The following is an 18,448-nucleotide window of genomic DNA, read 5'->3' on the forward strand; positions in this document are numbered from 1 at the left end:
ATGAGACATGCCCCCCAAAAACCATTTCAGCAAAATTTGTTTTCCAAAAGCCAAAATGTGACTCCTTCCCTTCTCAGCATTGTAGTTCTCCTGCAGAACATTTTGCATCCTAACATGGGGTATTTCCATACTCTTTGACATTTTCTCCCATTACCCTTTGTAAAAATAGTAAACTTGGGAAATTTTATTTTTTCCCCATTTACACATCCAACTTTAACGAAAAGTCGTCAAACACCTGTTTGTTACGTGCCTTGAGGGGTGTAGTTTCCAAAATAGTATGCCATGTGGGGGGGGGGGGGGTTCTGCTGTTCTGGCACCATATGGGTTTCCTTAATGCGACATGCCCCCCAAAAACCATTTCAGCAAAATTCACTCTCCAAAATCCCATTGTCGCTCCTTCCCTTTTGAGCCCTCTAATGCACCCGCCAAACACTTGACATACACCATATGAGGTATTTCCTTACTCGAGATAAATTGGGTTACACATTTTGGGGGTCTTTTTCTCCTATTACCCCTTGTAAAAATTCAAAAACTGGGTCTACAAGAACATGAGAGTGTAAGAAATTAAGATTTTTAATTTTCTCCTTCACTTTACTGCTATTCCTTTACTTTGAGGGGTGCAGTTTTTATATTTGGGTCATTTGTGGGGTATTTCTAATATGAAGGCCCTTCAAATCCACTTCAAAACTGAACTGGTCCCTGAAAAATTCAGATTTTGACATTTTTTTGAAAAATTGGAAAATAGCTGCTGAACTTTGAAGCCCTCTGAGGTCTTCCAAAAGTAAAAACATGTCAACTTTATGATGCTTTTTGTTATTTTTTAAAATTTTTTAGTTTTTAATTGCGTTCACCGTGTGGAAAAATTTTAACTATAGCCTAATATGTATATGACCTTGGGTTTTTTTTTTTTTTTTTTTTTTATGACAATACAGGGCTTTTATTGGAAAAGGGGCATATTTATGTATTTATTTTTACACTTTATACTTTTATTGAATAACCTTTTATTTTGATCACGGCATCTTTGGGGTTAATGCTGTCGGGACCGGCGCAATCCCGGCCCCGGCAGCTGCGGCGGGTCCCCGTCTTTGATTGACAGCCGGGTCCCGTATGTCGATCTCCTGAGCTGCCCAGGAGATCGTGGGGACGTATGCATACGTCCCAGCACGCGAATGTGTCTGGTGCTGGGACGTATGCATACTTCCCATAGCAGGAAGGGGTTAAAATGTAATATAATAAAACAGCCTCTAGGTGGCTCTGTTCTGTTTCCTGCCACAATTAATACAGTGAGTTTGGTCTCCTCCCGGCCTGGTAGGAGTCCAAACACAGGAGGTGTTTCTCTGCACTGAGCTTGATTGACAGCTGCACAGAACCTCACTGAAAGCTGCAAAGAGCCTCACTGAAAGCTGCACAGACTGAAACATGCGCAGAGCCTGAGGTCTTCTATTCATCACAGCACTGCAACCATGTGAGGGCGGATGCTGTCCCCCAGCAGGCTTCAGTAATGTCATGCCTTCTGGGAAATTGCACTGTGTGAGCAAGAAGAAAGGTAAGATACAGAGCTTTTTAAAGCTCAGAAATTGTTTTTAAGGGTTGGAGGGGTGTGAGGAGTAGTTAGGTAACAAATCCTGAGTTAGTATAGAACAGTTTTTTTGTGACAGGTACTTTTTAAAGACACTTTGTAATATGGTTGTTGAAAAATATTTTTAATATCTAATTTAAAAACTGCTCGTGAAAATCCCACCACCTATAGTTCCCATACCTATTGGGACACTAACCAGTCCTGCAGCAGCATCAGGCTTGTCCATGAGTCACCAATCACCATCCACCACAAGACAGGGACATGCCCCCTTCCCCTGAGAGCATTACTAACACTGTGAGCTAATGAAAAGAGGTATTTTTATAATAAATATAGGTGTTAGAGACATAAAAATTAGATGTATATGGTTAGGAAAAAAATTTCTCTTTGTGGAATCTCACAGGTACGCTTTAAAATTGTCTGGCCTAGATGGGACACCACTGAGGAACGCATCGGAGAACACAACAGGACAACGGTGGCACTAGTGGAAAGTAAGTAAAAATTTTTTTTATACCTGGTAAATTTTATTAAACATCCCCCCATCACAGAGTACTTCCTTAAGTTAACTGTCATTCAAGTCATAAAAATGAGTCAGGATGCCATTTTGGAGATTACTGGAAGCATAGCAGATGGACTCTGCAGTCTCTCACTTTTCCCCTACTTTGTGGATAGGTGATAAATTCATTTTAATCCCTTGATTACCTAAATTGCATGTTAAGGCATTAAAAATGAGCTCCTTACTTCTGCTGATCTCAAGAAAGAGATATAGTTCTCCTATCACTCACAGTACAAAGAATTATAGCACAGCTCCATACAGGTGAATAAGGCTATAATGTATGTCAAAGATAGTGGACACGAGCTGAACCGAGAGGGGAAAAATGTGACCCCTTCATTCTAAAGATTGTGGAGGTCCCAGCAGGTGTCCTACTGACCGAGAAGTGATTAGATAAAGTGATAAGGTGGTGGGAAACTCCCTTTAAAACCTATGAGAATAAAATGAAAGGTTATAAAAAAAAAAAGGGAGTTTCCTGGTAATTCCTCTAACTTAATCCCATAAATGAGCAAAGGAATATGGAGGCGTTCCAGGCTCTCTCTGTGGGAAGCAGGGCTACATAAATAAATACATTCGCCATAAGAAATGGAAGCAACAATATTAGTAGAAACCCCGAATCAGATAATATGACTCAGTGGTAGCATAAAAAGGCGTTATAAAACATAAGCATTCAGCTCAATTGCCCATGAAGTGGCCATCAGCATTAATGGCTCCCTCCTGAGTTGTGTCACCACATGCTTTATGCAGAACTACTAAAACTGCTCGGTGCTTTAATGCTTTAACTATTTACAAGCACAATGCTCTGAACTGCGGAACACAAATGTTTCTACATCTGTCAAGGTGCAACAATCCCAAAGACCATTATGTGCTTAGGAAACTGACTGCATACCTTCTCAATCTGTAAACAAAATGAGAAACTCTACTTACGTATTTAAAGGAAAACTGTCAGTCTGTTCACCCACACTAAATCCAATACACTGGGTTATAGGGTGGGAGAACAGGAGTCCAACGAGGGGTCACTTACTTAAATAGCTCCAGTAGGTCCTGAGATATGTCTCCCAAAAATCCTCTGGTAAATTTTCTGAATCCCGAGCAGAAAGCGGCCGGCCCCCCCGCAATCAGACTTCTTATTCCCTATCCTTTGGATAGGGGATAAGCTGTCTAGGGGCGGAATACCTCTTTAAGGGTCTATTCACATGTACAAATATGTGCAGGATACTGTACATGTGAATACAACCTAAAAGGTTTATGGAGACAAACTGGCACTCCTATTTTTCATTAGTCACTACGTAGGTAACATTAGTCCCTGTTAGAGATGGATATGCTATAGCAGCACTGGGTTGGAGGTGCAATTAAGCCTTATATTAGCAAGATATCCAACTTTTCCTCAGTGTAGAAAAATGAAAAGGCTGCACTCACCAATAATTTTCATCTGTGCTTTATTCAGTCCTTTCCATGGGGTGGCACGCTAGCGGGCGCCTTCACAGGTTGAGCAACATATGTTTCACGCATCGTCTGGCTTCTGCAGGAGCCAGACAATGCGCTAAAGGGCGCAAAACATATGCTGCTCAACCTGTGAAGGCACCCGCTAGCGTGCCACCCCATGGAAAGGACTAAATAAAGCACAGATGAAAATTATTGGTGAGTGCAGCCTTTTCATTTTTCTACACTGAGGAAAACCTAAAAGGGTTATCAAGAAACCAAAAAACAGAGCTGATTTATTACAAAAACAGCACCACACCTGTCCTCAGGTTGTGTGTGGTAAACAACTTGACTTCAATAGAACTGAGTTGGACTGTGTGGTGCTGTTATTTGAAGAAATCAGCTCAGGTTTTTCGAATCCTGGACAACCCCTTGAACAGTCGGTATCCCATAGATCAACTTCAAATTTTGTTTATTACCTAACTAGCAAGTAACTCTAAAATACTGGTGCATATGAACGCCAGCCACAAAGGAAGATTATCAAGGGTGGTGTCGGTGAGCGATTTGTCTCCCCTTTAATTTGTGTAGTGGTAATATGTACGTGCGCAAACGTTATAAAAATGGTCGCATGACGTTAGAAATATGGTGCTAGTTCACTTTTTTTTTAGATTACACTTTGTATGGTTTCTCCTCTGCAACTTTCAATGCGACTTTTTAACCTGTTGCGTCAAAATGCGCAACCTTTTAAAGTGCTGCCCATGGCCAGTTTTGTAAGCCGGTGTAGATTTGTGACCAACGGGAGGGCTTTGCAACAAATTAAGTGACCTGTCGCACACAAATTCTTGATCACCGCAAAAAGATAACCAGCCTATGGCATAACTACACAATTATAGAAAGGATCTAGAGCAAAAGTCGCAATAAAAAGTTTCTAAACAACGCGAGTGTGACCGGGGCCACCGCGTCTAAGCCGCCAGGGACCACCCTGATTAAAGTTTAGACAGAATGAAAGTGATGACAGATGCCCTGTAAAGGAAATCTTAAGTAAAATAAACTTATCCCCTATCCACAGGATAGGTGATAAGTGTCTGATCGTGGCTCTGCCACGGCTCTCCTGTGCAGGAGGCATGCCGGCCGCAGCATGATGCCGTGGCCAACATACCTGCTCTTTGTAGTTCTATGTGCATCTCCGCCTCTCCCATAGAGCTGTATGGGGGGGCTTGTCCATCGAGCAGTGCGGCAATGCCGGGACCCATGTACGGGAGATCGCGGGGGGTCCCAGCGGTCGGATAGGGGATATGTTTATTTCACTGCAGTTGTCCTTTAATGATATGGCCTGTTTTGGCATTGAGGACACAACTAATTTTCATTTTTGCATTTTGTTTTTTTCTTCGTCTTGTAAAATCCATAATTCTAAAAATCTTTCACCTACAGAGCCATATAAGGGCTTGTTTTATGTGGGACAAATTGTACTTTGTAATGCCATCACTCATTTTACCACAAAATCTACAATGAGGCCCAAAAATTATTTGCAGTGTATACTAAAGAGAAAAAATATAAATTTGAGGTGAAAATGGCATGTTATCTTTATTCTGTAGGTCTATACAATTACAAGGATACCAAATTTATATAGATTTTGTTTAAAGCTAATAGTCTACCTTTATTTTTCTGTATACAGGGTTGTATGAGGGCTGTGATCTTTAGTTTTAATCTGAACCATTTTTGTTCTGATAGGCCTTTTTAATCATTTGTATCTGGTATGTGAAGTTACCAAAAAATTATCAATTCTGGACCTTGGTATTTATTTATTATTTTTTTTTTAATGTTTACGCCATTGACCGTGGGTTTGAGTAAAGGGAAGTATAGTGCAGACTACTCCTTTTCCATCATGTCTGGGCTACAAAGAAGAAAAAAAAATAGAAAATAAACAATCACTTACCTTCCTGCGTTCCCCCAGAGCTCCGCTACAGCTGATCAGTTGGCCAGGCTGTCTTCTTCCTACCGCCACACGGCGCTTCAGCCTATCACCGGCCGCAGCGATGTCCTGTCTTTGCTGGTGATAGGCTGAAGTACCATGTGATGATCCGTGCACACGGAAGTAGGAAGAAGACAGCCCGGCTGACCGATCAGCTGAAGCGGATCTTTGGGGAAATGCAGGAAGGTAAGTGATTGTTCATTTTCTATTTTTTTGAAGCCCGGTCAGGATGGAAAAGGAGTAGTCCACACTAGACTACTCATTTTACATTATATTTCAATAGTTTGAACACACAACGTGATACTATATGTTTATTTACATTATTTTATTTGGGCAGCTTACTCACATTTATTACAACATCTGACTTTTAGATCTAAATGGTTAATGGGCATGACAGCGCTGCCTGGCATTAGAGGAGAGTCATGGCTGCTGATAGCAGTCATTTGTTAAAGATTATAAAGCGAGCACAGATCCTGCACTCGCTTCAAAAACTGTTAATGCTAAATGATGTAAATATACGTCCTTTTGTGTATTCCTACCCATGACCTTACTACACAGCATAGGGAAGGAAAGGGTTAAAGTTGATGTGCAATCTGGACAACCTATCTCCATATTTATTCGCAAGGTTTGTGCACATCATAGCAGATAGTCCCACAGCTTTGTATAGCAATAGCCAACTATGATTGGCAGAGTGGACAGTCTCTCCAATTTACCTGGAGCGCTTCCCTGTGGGTGGGGATCAGAACACTAAGGGGAGAAGACACATCTAGGTTGTTGACCCAGCATAGACAGGGCTCCATTCAGGAGATCTCTGGGGGTCCCAGCGGTTGGATCGGCCACGATCAGACACTTATCCCCTATCCTGTGGATAGAGGATAAGTGCTAAAATGCAGAAGTATCCCTATGAATACATTTTTCTGATACTGGAATAACCCTTTAAAAAAAAAAAAGTTTCGGCACATATACCTGGTGGTCCACCCGTTGGGTACCAATTGGTCGTCAGGGCAGCCTTAGTGTCTGCTGTCACTTCGCTACAGATAAAGTCTGCCATTTAATAGATCAATGTAACGCATATGCATTACCTTGATCTATATCAAGCAATTGAATGCCTGCTTAAAAAGGCTCCTTGGGGGGGGAGCAAAAGAAAATGTTTACTTCCCATTCTACAATAAATAAGATGCTTGGCATTGTCTGGACTATTAAAGAGGTACTCCGCCCCTAGACATCTTATCCCCTATCGAAGGATAGGGGATAAGATGTCAGATCGCCGGGGTCCCGCTGCTGGGGACCCCCGGGATCCCCACTGCTGCACTGCGCTATCATTACTGCGCAGAGCGAGATCGCTCTGCACATAATGACGGGCAATACAGGGGCCGGAGCATCGTTACGTCACAGCTCCGCCCCTCATGACATCACGGCCCGCCCCGTCAATACAAGTCTATGGGAGGGGGCGTGGCGGTCGTCACGCCCCCTGCCATAGACTTGCATTAAGGGGAAGGGCCGTGATGTCAAAAGGGGCGGAGCCATGACATCACGCTGCTCCGGCTACTGTATCGCCCGTCATTACGCACAGAGCGAACTCGCTCTGTGCAGTAATGATGGCGGGGTGCCGCAGCGGCGATCCCCGGGGTCCCCAGCAGCGGGACCGCGGTGATCTAACATCTTATCCCCTATCCTTTGGATAGAGGATAAGATGCCAGGGGCGGAGTACCCCTTTAAGTCTTCACATTTCTGTTTCTGTGCCTGTTTCTGAACTCCTAAATTAGGCTGGGTTCACAATACGTTTTTGCTATACAGTTCCCGTATCAGGTTTTTGATAAAAAAATGGATTCCTCAAAACCGTACAAAACTGTATCAAAAACGTGTGCAAATTTTAATCCTTACACGGTTTGAAAAATTATGTTTGGTTGCATCTGTTTAAGAAAAAAAATTATACCTTTTTAACTTTTCACTCCATTGTGAAAGAAGTTTCACTTGTTTGATTGAAATTCCAAGAAAAAAAAACGTGCAAAGTAAAAAACCGTGAAAACCTGATTGCACTGTACGCACATACAATTCTGTACGGTTCCCATTGACTCCCATGTATAAAAAAAATAAATTAAAAAAATGTATACGGTTTAATACAGTTTTTCACCCGGACCAAAAAACGTGCTAGACTACAGTTTTGGGTACGGGTAAGAAACTGGACAAAACTGTATGAGATGCAAAACGGACTAAACCGGATGATGCGTTTAACATACGGTTTACAATGGTAAGTTAGTGCATACAGTCTTCTATACAGTTCCGTACGGTTTTTAACTTGAAACCGTATACGGGAACTGTTTAACAAAAAGTGGTGTGCGTGCACCCTTACTGAATTTTTATTATATCACATTGCAGAAAAAAACTGAAAAAAGGGATAAAAAAGTAAAATGTAAGCAAAAAGTGGAACCGATCAAAACAACAGTTCACAGCGCAAAAAATGAGCCCGCACACAGCTCCATAGATGGAAATGCTATAGGGATTAGAACACGGCGAAGCACCCATTTTTTAAGTTATTAATTGTTTATTTTTTTTTACAGTTAAAAATTATCTGAATTTGGCATAGAGGAAATCATACTGAGCTGTAGAATCTGGCGTGTCAGTTTTACCATAATTGCATTCGTTTTTACAATTGGGCCCCACAAAATGTTCTGGCTTTGTACATTATATGGCAATATGATGAGAACCAGTAAAAAGTACAATAACATCCTAATAAAAGATAATCAGTGGATAAACACTAAATGGGTCTGGGAGGGACCGAACCATTGGTGTGCAGGGGGAGAACACAAGCCCTGTCCACCTATACATCATAGACACAAGTGACTACCATGGAAACATAAGGAGCAGGGAAGACTAGTCACGTGTTCTCCATACAAACTCAGCGCGGAGAAAGCCCTGGCCGATACTTACAAGGAAATTGGGCTGTTTAAACGGCAGGGACCTGATGGCGGCGTCTGCCTGTGAGGAGGGGTCGGGCGTTCTGTCGTTCATGCTGGCGGCAGCCCTAGTCGGTAACTAAATCATATCAGCAGCTAAAGCTAAACTCTAATCTTACAGAGCTAAAGGACCTTTAGTGACATCATCACCATGTGACCAGTTATGTGCAGGAGGAGCCAGCGTCCAGTGTTTCTGAGAGCTGTCATGTGACTCAGAGCTGTGTGACTACTGCACGTGCAGCTCTCTACTACAGGTTTTACACAGGCAGCTCTGCACTATTGATGCTCTGCTTACAGCTCTGCACTATTGATGCTATACTTACAGCTCTGCACTAAAGATTTTACTCACAGCTCTGCATTATAGATTTTACACAGGCAGCTCTGCACTATTGATGCTCTGCTTACAGCTCTGCACTATTGATGCTCTGCTTACAGCTCTGCGCTAAAGATTTTACTCACAGCTCTGCATTATAGATTTTAAATAGGCAGCTCTGCACTATTGATGCTCTGCTTACAGCTCTGCGCTAAAGATTTTACTCACAGCTCTGCATTATAGATTTTAAATAGGCAGCTCTGCACTATTGATGCTCTGCTTACAGCTCTGCACTAAGGATTTTACTCACAGCTCTGCATTATAGATTTTACACAGGCAGCTCTGCACTATTGATGCTATACTTAAAGCTCTGCACTAAAGATTTTACTCACAGCTCTGCATTATAGATTATACACAGGCAGCTCTGCACTATTGATGCTATACTTACAGCTCTGCACTAAAGATTTTACTCACAGCTCTGCATTATAGATTATACACAGGCAGCTCTGCACTATTGATGCTCTGCTTACAGCTCTGCACTAAGGATTTTACTCACAGCTCTGCATTATAGATTTTACACAGGCAGCTCTGCACTATTGATGCTCTGCACTAAAGATTTTACTCACAGCTCTGCATTATAGATTTTACACAGGGAGCTCTGCACCATAGATGCTATACTTACAGCTCTGCACTAAAGATTTTACACACACTTATGCATTATAGGTCTTAGGCTTCTTTCACACTTCAAAATTCTCTGTTTTTAAACATCCGTATGAAGTTCCGTCCGTCTGAAAATGCCAGTTACAAAATCCTATACAGCCTATAGAAAATCCCATTATATTTTATGGGATTTTTCTAATAGCCGTTTTAACCCGTTATAGCCCGTTATTAAAGGAGTATTCCAGTAGTGAACAACTTATCCCCTATCCTAAGGATAGGGGATAAGTTGCAGATCGCGGGGGTCCGACAGCTGGGGCCCCCCCGCGATCTCCTGTGCGGGGCCCCGGCAGCCCGCGCGAAGGGGGCGTGTCGACCCTGCACGAAGCCCTCAGCAATCTCCGGCTCTGCCATAGCGATGTATTGAGGGGGCGTGTCAGCCGCCGCTTCGTGCGGGGGTCGACACCCGATATCTGGCCGGAGAGCCTGACCCCCGTACAGAGAGATCGCAGGGGGCCCCAGCGGTCGGACCCCCTGCGATCACAAACATATCCCCTATCCTTAGGATAGGGGATAAGTTTTTCACCACTGGACTACCCCTTTAATAACGGCTGTTATTTTGTGACGGAAGATAGTAACAGGAGAAATAGTTAATGAACTATCTCTCCCGTTACTATCTTCCGTAACAAAATAACGGCCATTATTAACGGGTTAAAACGGCTATTAGGATTTTGTAACTTCCGCTTTCAGCTGATTTTCAGATGGAACTTCGTATGGATGTTTAAAAACGGAGAATTTTGTAGTGTGAAAGGGGCCTTACACACACCTCTGCACTATAGATTTTATACACAACTCTGCTCTGCACTATACATTTTACACAACTCTGCTCTGCACTATAGATTTTACACACAACTCTGCTCTATAGATTTTATACACAACTCTGCTCTATAGATTTTACACAACTCTGCTCTGCACTATAGATTTTACACACAACTGTTCTGCACTATAGATTTTACACAACTCTGCTCTGCACTATAGATTTTACACAACTCTGCACTATAGATTTTACACACAACTCTGCACTATAGATTTTATACACAACTCTGCTCTATAGATTTTATACACAACTCTGCTCTGCACTATAGATTTTACACACAACTCTGCTCTGCACTATAGATTTTACACACAACTCTGCTCTGCACTATAGATTTTACACACAACTCTGCTCTGCACTATAGATTTTACACACAACTCTGCTCTGCGCTATAGATTTTATACACAACTCTGCTCTGCACTATAGATTTTACACAACTCTGCTCTGCACTATAGATTTTACACACAAATCTGCTCTGCACTATAGATTTTATACACAACTCTGCGCTATAGATTTTACACACAACTGCTCTGCGCTATAGATTTTATACACAACTCTGCTCTATGGATTTTACACACAACTCTGCTCTGCACTATAGATTTTACACACAACTCTGCACTATAGATTTTACACACAACTCTGCTCTGCACTATAGATTTTACACAACTCGTGCTCTGCACTATAGATTTTACACAACTCGTGCTCTGCACTATAGATTTTACACAACTCGTGCTCTGCACTATAGATTTTACACACAACTCTGCACTATAGATTTTACACAACTCTGCTCTGCACTATAGATTTTACACACAACTCTGCTCTGCACTATAGATTTTACACAACTCTGCACTATAGATTTTGTACACACCTCTGCTCTGCACTATAGATTTTACACACAACTCTGCTCTGCACTATAGATTTTGTACATACCTCTGCTCTGCACTATAGATTTTACACACAACTCTGCTCTGCGCTATAGATTTTATACACAACTCTGCTCTGCACTATAGATTTTACACACAAATCTGCTCTGCACTATAGATTTTATACACAACTCTGCGCTATAGATTTTACACACAACTGCTCTGCGCTATAGATTTTATACACAACTCTGCTCTATGGATTTTACACACAACTCTGCTCTGCACTATAGATTTTACACACAACTCTGCACTATAGATTTTACACACAACTCTGCTCTGCACTATAGATTTTACACAACTCGTGCTCTGCACTATAGATTTTACACAACTCGTGCTCTGCACTATAGATTTTACACAACTCGTGCTTTGCACTATAGATTTTACACACAACTCTGCTCTGCACTATAGATTTTACACAACTCTGCACTATAGATTTTGTACACACCTCTGCTCTGCACTATAGATTTTACACACAACTCTGCTCTGCACTATAGATTTTGTACATACCTCTGCTCTGCACTATATATTTTACACACGTCTCTGCTCTGCACTATAGAATTTATACACACCTCTGCTCTATAGCTCTGTACTATAGATTTTACACAGGCAGCTCTAAGCTATAAATTTTACACACATAGCACTGCACTATAGATTTTACACAGTCTATTGATTTATCTTCCTGAATGTTGTGATACTTGCCTTTGATGCTTCTCTGTTATTGTTTTATATACCTACTTATTTGGAAAAATATTTTACACAGGCACTGCACTATAGATTTTACACATGCAGCTCTGCACTATAGATTTTACACAGGCAGCTCTGCACTGCACTATAGTGTGGTAGCTTGGGGGTGTAGGGTATATGGGGTGTAGCTGTGCGGTAACTAAAGGGTGCTTGTTTAACCCTTATCACTAGTGATGCCAGGGTGAGGGCTCCTCTTTATATGCTTGTCCTATCGCCACCCGTCCCAAGAGTGATAGGGAGGTATTAAATAAATGATTTTCCACAACCGGAGATTTTGCAGAAAACTGTCGGAGCTTTTATGCAGGACTAAACAGGAACAGTCCATGTAACAAAGTCTATTTGGAGTTTGACAGCTGGTTGGGACCTTGTGAGTTTTATAGAGCTTAGGAGGTTAATATGCGCTGTTCCACTGGATTTAGGGGATTGGTATTAGGTCCAGTAGTCATGCTAGCTTTAGCGGGGATTGGTAGTTAAACTCACGGTTTCGCAAGTTGCAGGCTTCTGGCCTGGTCTTGTCTTTGAAAGTAACACGGATCTCCTATCTCTCTGATCGACTGGCACCCAAGAGAGCGATCAATGGCTGCAGCTCCCTTATATGGGCAGGGGCTGGCCTTAAGCTCATTGGTCCATACCATATGTCAATTTTCCTTACAAAGGATTATGGTCTGACATGTGACCATACCATGTGACCTCGGAAGGTCCTTAAGCATAACCTTAATAGAATTAACATTAATCATGTGACCTAAAGTCCTGTGTTACTATATAGACAATTAAATATATAATTACTTATACATGTAAACATCACAAAATTGAAGAAGGAAGAGGTGACTAGGGGCTATCCCATCCGGAGGATGCTACTGGAACGAAGTAACTGACTTTGGGGACCACCATACAAGGTACGGTATACCATACGGTACCGGGACACCACAATAGATTTTACACAGGCACCTCTGCAGTATAGATTTTACACAGGCAGCTCTGCACTATAGGCTTTGTATGGATCTCTGCTCAGCAGGCTGTACACACACCTTAGATAGTGTGCACAGCACACATAAACACACACATACATACATATGTCACAGTATATACAAATAGCAAAGACACATACTATATATACATGGAACACACATTTCCTATACATACCAGGGGTTTGGAAATTTAATAAAAAAAACAGATTCACTTGTCCGGACCAATTTTCGCTTTTACACTCTCAATTTTTTCCTCCTCGCCCTAATAGCCATAACTACCTACTATAATGATACCTTTTATTTTTCAATAACATATTCTCCGAGCCCCTCCCAAAAAAAAAAAAAATTTATATATATATATATATATATATATATATATATATATTTGTGTTCGGGGTCTCAAATGCGTAGCGTACCTACCTAAAACCTAACCACATAACAAACTGACTAACAGACAGTCTGAGTTGTGCCAAATACTGTCGTGCGTAGGTATACCTGAATAAAATAGAGGGCATACCTTGTTACCAAAAAGGTTCCTGAGAGATGAAATTAGTTAAATAAGGGGGGGTCGGGTGGGACGTGAAGAACCCGCGGCGTATCGTGCCAGGGTTATCTAGTGATAACCCTGCCCCCTCTCACAAATACAGGCAAACATTCGTTAGCCTTCACACTTATGTTCGGGGTCTCAAATGCGTAGCGTACCTACCTAAAACCTAACCACAAAACAAACTGACTAACAGACAGTCTGAGTTGTGCCATATACTGTCGCGTGTAGTTATACCTGAATAAAATAGAGGGCAAAACTCCAATATTTAAAACAAAACGCTTTATTAAACAAACCATTACCTAAGTATTTAATGCGAATATGTATGATTGACAAATGACGTAGTAGTGAGTGCCGCCGCTGACCCCCATTAGCTCCTAGACGTGCGAAAGGAAAGCTTGCAACACTCAAACTGGGCATCACTAGTGGGGGGTAGGAAACTACCATACGAAACAACCTGACCGGGTACTGACGTTTTGCAGCTATACGATTTGAACGCGTGATCGTCTGAATCCCCACAATCTGATGTAATTTGGACCTTGCACCTGTATGTGAATTCCCTCAGCCCTAGAAGCCATAATCACCTGAGACTAGAGCAGCCTTAACGTGAAGCTGGCCTGACATCCACATCAAGAATTATGTGGCGTCTGATAACCATCTAACCAGGCCAGCTGTCAAGGCTTGATGGCTAGAGGGCATACCAACCCCCATCCTTAAAACGCTTCACAGAGCAGCGCTGCTGGCATGATATGCATCCAAAGACGCCCTGTCAGGCGAGACAACGCGACACGATACTGGAGGCCCGACAGACACACCCAGACAGTATGAGCTAAATGCAGCAAATAGTGGCCAAAACCCAACCAATGCAAGAAGGAATGAAAATTATATCTAAACAGAACAAACCAAGCCCGTATGCACAATCCCAAGGGCTAAACATGAAAACTCAGATGACTACCTAGTCGTCAACCTAAAGCCGTGTTAGGTTGTAACTAAACCGACCTGTGGATGTGACAGGCAATGAAGCCACTTATGCAACAGGCAAGATCGTGAAACTCAACCAACATATAACCAATATCATCGACAACCTGAAGCCGAGACAGACGAAACCTAAACAGAAAACAAGCTATTTCAATGTATACATGTCCCAAATGCTAAATAAACATGCGCAAACATAATGACATCATCGTCAACCCGAAGTCGTGTCGGGTAATGACGAACTATCTGGGCGTGTGTCCAGAGCAACTATGAGTGTGAAAACGGAATGGACCATGCACGTGCGCATGAATGAACTATGGAGAGAACAAACTATATGCGCGAGTGCTCAAAACAAGTTATGAGCGTATGCACTAAACTATATGGCGTCTAACAACCGAGTGTCTGCACCAAACCACGAGGATGAACATATATACAGAACAAACCATATGAATGCATGCGCTGAAACACTCTGAGTTTGTGAACTATATGTGAGTATGCACAATGAATTATGTGAATGTCTGCACAGAACAAACCAAATGTGCCTACACCTGAAACACACTGTGAGATAATGCGAAGAAACAACCTATATGAGCGAATGTCCAGAGTAAACTATATGCACGAATGGCCAAAAACTACAAACCATGCACATGAGTGTGTGAACTATGATCTACTAACCAAACAAACTTGATGAACCTATACTCAGGACGACTATATGCTCGCATGCGCAAAACAAAGTGTATGTGCGTATGCCCAGAACAAACTATATAAGTGTCCACCCAAGACAAACTTGATATGCACAGTACGAACTATATGTACGCATAAGTAAATTATATGACCACGTACTCATGCACATGACACTCTCCATGCTGTATGGCATGATGCTACGAACGTGCGAACAGCACAACACCGAGAGCACATGTTTATCCTAAACACCACCAGTGCATGCTCAGCATAAATGCTACCAGTGCACATACAGTATGAACGCTACGAGCACGCACACAGCATTTATGTACAACACAACCCTACGAGCGTATGTACCATAGCGACTGCACAGCATAAATGCTAGGCCCGTATGTATATAGTATAATTGCTACGAGCAGATGCACAGTATAAATATTCTGGTTACATGTGCAATACCACCAGCGTGCCATGCAACAACACTGCTACTGCACAATGGCAACAAGTGCACGAGCAACAATAAACACATGACACGCTCCTCCTAACAACAGGAGGGCCATGTCGAACCCAAAAAATCAAGAGCAAATGTGTAGGATGTGACCGTATGCATGGAACAAATTATAGGAGCGTGACAATGATTATAGGAGTGTTGATAGGAATAACTATATGATTGTGTGTGTAGAATGACTATGGGAGTGAGTGCATTGAACCACTATGTGACCGTATGTGTAGAATATATAATAGGGACATGTGCACCGAACAACTATATAATTGTAAGCTTAGGATAAATTATGGGAACGTGTGCACAGAACAACTACATGATTGTAGGGGGAACTATAGGAGCGTGTGCACAGAACAATTATATGAATGTATGCATAGAATAAATTCTAGACACGTGTGCACTGAACCGCTGTGTAATTGTGGACTACATTATCGGCGCGTGAGCATGGAAACATCTACACGACTGTATGCGTAGAATAATTTATAGGAACTTGTGCATAGAATAACTATACGACAGTCTGCATAGCACCAAATTATAGGAACGTGTGCATGGAATACTATATGACCGTCTGTATGGCACCAAATTATAGGAGCGTGTGCACAGAACAACTATATAACCATTTTAAGCTACGACCGTGTGTACAGTATGAATGCTACGACCGTGTGTACAGGATGAATGCTACGACCGAGTGTACAGTATAAATGCCACTGCGACCTCAGATTAACCTAACCGCACAACCAAAAACCGAAGACCGCACCACGACGGTAAGACTCCTAAAATATTTTGACACATTACATATGTATATATACACACACACATACGTGAACATACATATACACACAAAAAAAGAGGATTGCAGCAGCACACATTGGTCAAAAAAATTGAGGCTCTTAGCGCACTTTTTGATCAAAACGTGTCCCCCATCCACCACGGGGAGGTGGCCTCATTTAGGATGGGAACCTAGCACAAATTCTGAGCCTAACACTCAACTATCCACTCACCTCTGCTGGGCATATAGACTCTGACTGGGTGACATGCTGGATCCATTTAAAAGTCCACCTGTGAGAAAGGGGGAGGGGTGCACAGCTAAAGAGGGTGCCATTTCCCCCTGAATTGCACATACAAGAAAAAAGAAAGATAGCCAGCACAACAGCCTAATACACGGGTGCACACTGCCATGGCATCAGATTATACAAAAAAAAGAGGATTGTTTTATATAAAAACAAAACAACGTAGTCTCAAGGTGATAACAGGTGCTCAACCCCAAGTGCAATTGTGCACTCATACAATGGGGTAGAGGACCCGCACCTATGGACAAAAGTGGGGTTTCAATCCTGTGGTAAATATATACAATGATATTAGCTAATCCTCAAAACTAATGTAAAAATTAGACATTAGCCAATATATCCTTATATGAAGGACATACCCGAGCCCGCACACCAACTCCAAGGTTTCTCATGTGATGCGGGACCTAACCACTAACCTTTTTTGCCTGGCCAGATGCATAGAACCAGGAACCAGATATACAGCAGCCTAAGGTCCAACTTGCAGACTGCTCCCCAGTCGCCTCCAGTGTGAACTCAGCACACATACAATGGGAGGGGGAGACAGGTTACAAGCCCCACCCTTGCTGGTTTATATATAGCAGGCCTCACACATGACACGCCCCTCCTAACAACAGGAGGGCCGTGTCGAACCCAAAAAATCAAGAGAAAATGTGTAGGATGTGACCGTATGCATGGAACAAATTATAGGAGCGTGACAATGATTATAGGAGTGTTGATAGGAATAACTATATGATTGTGTGTGTAGAATGACTATGGGAGTGAGTGCATTGAACAACTATGTGACCGTATGTGTAGAATACATAATAGGGACATGTGCACCGAACAACTATATAATTGTAAGCTTAGGATCAATTATGGGAACGTGTGCACAGAACAACTACATGATTGTAGGATGAACTATAGGAGCGTGTGCACAGAACAATTATATGAATGTATGCATAGAATAAATTCTAGACACGTGTGCACTGAACCGCTGTGTAATTGTGGACTACATTATCGGCGCGTGAGCATGGAAACATCTACACGACTGTATGCGTAGAATAATTTATAGGAACTTGTGCATAGAATAACTATACGACCGTCTGCATAGCACCAAATTATAGGAACGTGTGCATGGAATACTATATGACCGTCTGTATGGCACCAAATTATAGGAGCGTGTGCACAGAACAACTATATAACCATTTTAAGCTACGACCGTGTGTACAGTATGAATGCTACGACCGTGTGTACAGTATAAATGCTACGACCGAGTGTACAGTATAAATGCCACTGCGACCTCAGATTAACCTAACCGCACAACCAAAAACCGAAGACCGCACCACGACGGTAAGACTCCTAAAATATTTTGACACATTACATATGTATATATACACACACACATACGTGAACATACTTATACACATAATATATATATATATATATACACCCCCATTATTACAATAATTATTTAATTTTTTTTATATATTGTGATGACGTTCACAGTGGCGTGGACATCCTCACAATGAAGCAAATACACTGAAACAGTTCATGACAGCACATAACCACTGCCAAATCAGTGCCCTATACTAGCAAACTAGCATATATGCCTGAATTGAAAATGTAGGGATAAATCCTGTGTAAGCCCCTACTGAGCTATGGTACCGGCAACTGATTTACCCATGTGCAAGGTACCGTGCTGCCCGCAATATGTGACAGACCCGGCATAAGATGCCCCGCTGAA

General features: G+C 42.0%; 1 protein-coding gene across 2 annotated transcripts in view; it reads right to left on the reverse strand.

Moving 5' to 3' along the window:
• The window catches only part of INO80C (INO80 complex subunit C), a 90,557-nt gene that overhangs the window by 24,722 nt on the left and 47,387 nt on the right, over positions 1-18,448 (reverse strand). Inside the window, exon 1 of one of the 2 annotated variants that reach the window (XM_056520806.1) lies at positions 8,455-8,657. The exons of the other annotated variant lie outside the window; for it this stretch is intronic. Within the exon in view, the coding sequence (XP_056376781.1) occupies positions 8,455-8,535 (81 nt within the window). The 5' untranslated portion in view covers positions 8,536-8,657. Of the gene's footprint in view, positions 1-8,454; positions 8,658-18,448 lie in introns of those variants that run through there. 2 annotated transcript variants of the gene reach the window in all.

The sequence above is a fragment of the Hyla sarda genome, chromosome 5 (genome assembly GCF_029499605.1).
Source record: "Hyla sarda isolate aHylSar1 chromosome 5, aHylSar1.hap1, whole genome shotgun sequence".
In the NCBI taxonomy this organism is placed as follows: domain Eukaryota; kingdom Metazoa; phylum Chordata; class Amphibia; order Anura; family Hylidae; genus Hyla; species Hyla sarda.